Consider the following 6,000-nt stretch of genomic DNA (forward strand, 5'->3'; position numbering starts at 1 on the left):
AGAGCTTCTCTGACCTCATAGCCACTTCAAGTTCTAATCAGTATCAAACCTTTAACCTAATAAACAGTTGCTAATAAACAGTTGTAATGAAATAAATGAATGGAGCACAACCGTGCAACAGAACTCAAATAAGCTCGGAAGAAACAAACCTTAAAAAGAATAAATTACGTGGTTGTTTTTAGCGACAGCTTTCAGCCACTGTTTAAACTCGTCTTTTTCCAACCAGGAGTACGCAAACTTGCATTGTCCAATTTTGCCGTCTGTTTTGCTCAACGGCAAGGCTATTCAATTAGTTTGTCATGGGGGCCAGTTCATGAAAAGCATCCCAAATAAGGGGCCGGAGAGATAACAAGCTTTTACGATTGTTTTAGAACTTCCGATTCAGCTGCCTATGTGAGAAATGACTAGGAATAATAAACGTCAGAAAACTGTCAAACTACATGCTCTACAAACAAGTGTTTGCTTGACTATACAGACAAAATAGAATAGTATAATAAAAAATACCAGTTTGCCACTTCAAGCAGCAAAACAACATTTTTAACGTCTAAAAATGAATGGAAGTGAATGAGACCGGAAGTCTCGAGACAAAAGATTCAAATGCGCCCGCTCATACACGGAGAATAAGGTGAATAGCATCAAAATTACAACACATTCCATCTCCTTCTCTTTCTTTTGTCAAGTTTAATTATGATTTAGTCTATATTTAATCCCCAACAAAACACAGGAGCAAAATATGCTACTCTGGTGGTTTCTGTTAGATAGCTCACTCACTCTACACTTAAAGGGTCACGAAACACCAAACCACATTTTTTGAGCTGTTGACAGTCGTAGATGTATCCCAAACTGCTAAAAACACTATTAGGACACATATATCTCATTAAAAAGTGAAAATTGGTAGCTTTTGCGTTATTTCGAGCAAATTCATACTTCCAATTTGAAACAAATTTTTGAAGCTGCGTCACGGCCATGAGATCTTAGCGTGTATTCCAGCTTGTAGACTGGACGTCTGTACCTAGGTGTACCATATTACGTCTCCGAGTGTGCTGTATTAATGCATGGGTAAGACTTGGTTCAAACCAATCAGCGCGCTCTATTGTGCAACTTCATTAATATTCATTAATGTTACAGTGTTCAGATGGCAGAGAGACGCCACATTGTGTTGGCAAAACAAGCGTGAAGTGTTGCTTTAATAATTTGCTTCAGTCAAGTTTTGTTTTCATTTTCTCTCTGTGAGAGCGCAGCTGGAATCACGCGTGGATTACAGTGTATGCGACGCGACGCGCGACAACAATAACTTACGTGTCTAGGAACATTGTTTACCCGAGAGCTTTTCTCATCTGGAAATGGTGAGATCCGGATTTGCTGCTCGTCTCCTCTTAATAAAGACGCGGCTCTAGTTGCTGTGGATTGTCCTGTCTCTACAGATTTGGTAAGTGAGCGACCAGTGCTCTTTGTTTATTCAGTGTGTTCGTATTGAACAAACTATTGCACAGAGTGTAAACATGTTAGCACCGCACCAAACTATTACCGTCGTGTAGGATTTTCACCGCATTTTGTGACCGGAATAACACACGCAGCTTACCTGCCGAGTGCATCTAAGTTACAGAGAAATGCAGAGTTTTTTTTTTCTCTCATTCGCCGTGCGGTATCAAACACTGCATGAAAAATGCACGCTTAGAGCAGTTCCTCGTATTAAATATCTCGTTTGTCACAAGGGGCACGAATGAATTTCCTGAATGAAAGTGCCAAACTGCAGTTAAAGTCCACCATTTAATAATTTGGCAAATAATTAGATTACAGATGTCCATGTATACACAGTCACTGTCTTTCTCCCCTGTGTGTGTGTGTTTTGACTCTGAAACTCAGCACGTGGTCAAATCGACACTCCCACATCATCCTTCTTTTGCTCCTCCGACACTCCCCCCTAAACAGAGCTGGACACCCCCACTTTTCTGGATTTTTCCAAAGTTGAGGTGTGAAAACACCCTGCTGAAACGAGAGGGTTTCATGGCCCTTTAAAAAAAAAAATTTTTGGTGTGGTAAAATCTAATAAATTTACTCTCATAATTTGTAATTTACGTGTCAAGAATAACTAAAATTTTTGAAGTAAATATTTAATATTTACACATTTACTTCATGTAATAAATTAAACGAGTGGAAATAGTTAAAATTAGTATTCATTTACTTGTAATATTTAAATATTTTCTAATCGTTGCAAACTTAGTAATATTAAGTACACTTTAATAACAGATATGTCGTAATGGATGCGTAGTTCCCAGAATGCTTTTCATGGGACTGAATGAAGAGTAGAATATTTTGAAAATGAAATCTCAGGTGTGGGGAGACGTGGTGGAGCAGTACACTGTTAAAAATTGTCCCGTTAAAAAAACAGTAAAATACTAGCAGCTGCAGTTTCCAGCAATGTACTGTTATTATACAGTATGTTGCTGTAAAAATACATGGACTACATCGATATACACAATCCTCAAGTGAACTTATTTTGTTCACTCAAAGCAACTGCCTCAAATTGGCCAACTGCTGTATGAGTTTATGAAGTAAAGTGCTATATATGCTTAGAAGCATACTTATAATGATAACTTATTTCAGATAATTAGAGAAGTTGTATTTAGCTCAAATGTCTTAAATTTTACAGCAGCACACATACATGTAAATTTGGAATTACCAGAGAGATTCTGACTGCATCAGCAACTAAACAGCCACTGTCTTTAAATAAAGAAACATACAGAATAAAATCAGCAGTTTATCGTTCATCTTTAACTCATACACTAATTTTGAGATCAGTAAGGGTTTTAAAAGTAAATTTGCTCTTGGTTCAATTTACTTAAACTAAAGTGAAATAACAAATTCCAAGTCAGTGGAAATGTGTGTTTTAATTAAACAAGTTATGCCAGGTGTACTAATTTGTAACTAATAAGATTTATTTACATTATTTTAAAAAAAGCAGTGTTCCTATTTCTAAAACATGAACTTGATTTTACTTGATTAATTTAAATAAATATAGACTCAAAATTAAAGATAATTAATTAACTTTGCTAATTTAGGTGTGTTAGATTAAACATAAATAAATATGAATAAATTTTACATGATATTGACAAGTTAATTGTATAAGAGTGTAAAATTGACTTTATTTTTTAATTTAAGGATTTTTAAAATAAATCGTAAGAGTTATTTTTTGTAGGTCAAATAAACCTCCAAAGCACATTTTTATTTCAGGGGCATCACAGTGGCACAGTGGGTAGGACAATTGCCCCTGATTAATAAAGGGACTAAGCCGAAAAAAAAATGATTAAAAATCTTTTTTTTTTTTTATTTCAGAGTACATCATGCCATGTATTTGTGTGTGTGAGTAAGTAAAATAGAGAGTTGCACATCAGAGCAGATATTCACAACCCTTCCAAATAAGGTCAATATGGAGCTTCTCATTCTCTGGGTATTTTATCAGGAAATAGATGGGCATGAAAACTGTTTCTAGAGATTTTAGGAGCTTACCTAAGACATATACCTACTATGTAGAAATCAGATAACAATTTAACTTATCAAAATAATGAGGTATATGGCACCTTTAATCAAACCAAGTGGCAAATGTGAACTCTTAATGAAGACACAAAAACAGAGCCCCTCATGCTTTCCCAAAGAACGAGAAAATGATGAAAGTGAAAAGCTAAACCAAGAACACACAACAAGAGAAGTGTGGGTGACGAATACTAGAAAGCACATAAGCTTTGTTTTTTTTCTCAGCTCTCAGCTCCACAGTCATTTCAATCAGGGGCAGCGAAGAGCAACTCATGCACCATTTCCCTTCATCAAAGCCCAGCGACTCCTGAGGAACGTTTGACTCACCCTTCACCCCATTACCTGGGAATGTTTCTTCAGCCTTGACTTTAACTCAAGCGGACCACTTGGCCTGCCATTCCTGCCACCTGTTGTTCATTACCACGCAGATGCTCTGTACGCTGCTTACAGTAAAACAATGTTTCTGCTAATCTCAGAATCTCAGAAAAAAGAGTTAGCATGCTGGCTTTATCTTTCAAACAGCAGCCCCGGAGGCTTAAGGAGCACTTGGAAGGAGCGCTTAGCTGTTTGCGAAATGGCTGAAGACGACGCCATGTGACTGAAGTTGACCTAATTGAACGCTGCTCTTCCCAGAGGAAGTGTGATTACAGCAGGTCACGCTCAGTATATCCAACAATACCAGTCAGATGACATCAAAGAGCAGCTTGTTCTATGGGATTTTCAGCTTAAACCCACATACAGGAGGAAACTGTCATCACAAACAGGGTTTGTAAAGCTCTTAGGAGAAGTCGATGTCCCTAAACAAGCAGAACTCACAGAGGCTGGCTTTGGTAAGGTGTGTGAAGCTGTCAACCAGCATTCCCTTACTTTTTTTTCAGTTTATTAAAAGCAACCAGCCATCATGCAGCATTTACTTAAGAAGTGGAACAGCGTGCCGGATGACAAACCTCAACAAGACAGCAATACCGAAGAGAAGCGTCACCAGTTAAAGACTTGGTTCACCCAAAATATGAAGATCTTTAATCATGTCATAGTGCTTTTTTAGAGGAAATAAACATGAATATGATTATTCTATGCAAGGCTAATACATCCTGCATAATTCATCTTTCATTTTTAGGTGAACTGCTTCTTTAAAGAGACTGGAAGACCTCTATAACAGCAAATTACAAGCACTTTGGGAGAACATCAGGTTCCTACCTCCTTATCAGCCTTCGCTGGGGTGGCTTCACTTAAAACAGTGCTGCTTTTTCCAAGAGTTGACTTGTAAATCTATAAATATAAATGAGAAATGAAGAAAATGTTCAAAATAAAGAACCAAAAAAGATGCCAGATGCACTTTTGAACCACATTTGATAACTAAAATCTATGTTTGAAAAAAAATAATAATAATAATACAGAAAAAAATGTTACCAGCACTAAATATTGAACTAAAGACATTAATCTCTTTTTTTATTAGGTAAATCATTTTGGGGTAAAGATGAGAGAATTTTGTATGCATGCAGTAGTATCCATCATAATGTTTCAATTTGTAAATAAAATCCTATGTCCAAAAAAACAAAACAAAACACTATTTTAAAGTAAATTGGGCAAAAACAGCCATGAACACAAGGAGCCCTATCATACACCCGGCGCAATGTGGCGCAAGACGCAATGCAATTGCTATTTGCTACTTTTACCTCGGCGCAAGGGTCATTTTGATGTGTTGCGCCACACTGTTTAAATAGCAAATGCATTTGTGATCATATGTGCGCCCATAGGCGTTCTGGTCTAAGAAAGCAGGCGTGTTTTGGCGCGTTGCTATTTTGAGTAACTGTAAATAGTCTGTTCTTTAGACCAGAACAAAGTCGGTCTATTGTCCGGCGCAAAGTGCGTCTGGCTTACACACTAAGATGTAGAGCAATACGCAAATATCTTTACATATAAAAAAGATATAATATATAAGGATATATATAGGATATAAATATAAATTATTCAAATATTACAAACAAATTAATTTCTTGCTTAAATGAATTCAAAAACCACAGCCTTCATATTTTCTTCATCTCAGGAGGCTTTTTCAGTTCATTTAATTTGCTTTTGTATAATGATATTATTATTAGCAGTGTTATTTATTATATCCATATTTATATTTGTTTTATTAAAAAACAAGCTTAGATCAGTCCACCTGTCAGGTTTTAGACCATATGGGGCACAGCATGTGTATTTGGATATAACTCAGTATTTTGACCTCACTTCGTCAATATTGTACATTTATTCGTTTGCTGGAAATTAGAACTGAATTTAGAAATAGTTTTGAAAAAAATGTTTGCTCTTAAAAAACGAAATGAATTATTTATTGGCTAATTGATGTTTATGCGTAAAGGTTTCCCTATCCACGAGAGCAAAAGCGAAAGTGAACTTACTTTACATCAAAATGCGCTTATGACCTAAAGGTAATGAGAGATGAGACTCTGATTGGTTCACTCT

General features: G+C 36.3%; 1 protein-coding gene across 14 annotated transcripts in view; it reads right to left on the reverse strand.

Annotated features, from left to right (window-relative positions):
- The window catches only part of cep112 (centrosomal protein 112), a 349,706-nt gene that overhangs the window by 295,538 nt on the left and 48,168 nt on the right, over positions 1–6,000 (reverse strand). For all 14 annotated transcript variants that reach the window (XR_015479978.1, XR_015479979.1, XR_015479977.1 and 11 more), the window contains exon 8: positions 4,732–4,803. Coding sequence is in view for 4 of the 14 variants with exons in the window: in NM_001327791.1 (NP_001314720.1) it covers positions 4,732–4,803 (72 nt within the window). In the remaining 10 variants the exon portion in view is untranslated. The remainder of the gene's footprint in view (positions 1–4,731; positions 4,804–6,000) is intronic.

The sequence above is a fragment of the Danio rerio genome, chromosome 3 (assembly GCF_052040795.2).
Source record: "Danio rerio strain M-AB ecotype USA chromosome 3, GRCz13ab, whole genome shotgun sequence".
Lineage (NCBI taxonomy): Eukaryota > Metazoa > Chordata > Actinopteri > Cypriniformes > Danionidae > Danio > Danio rerio.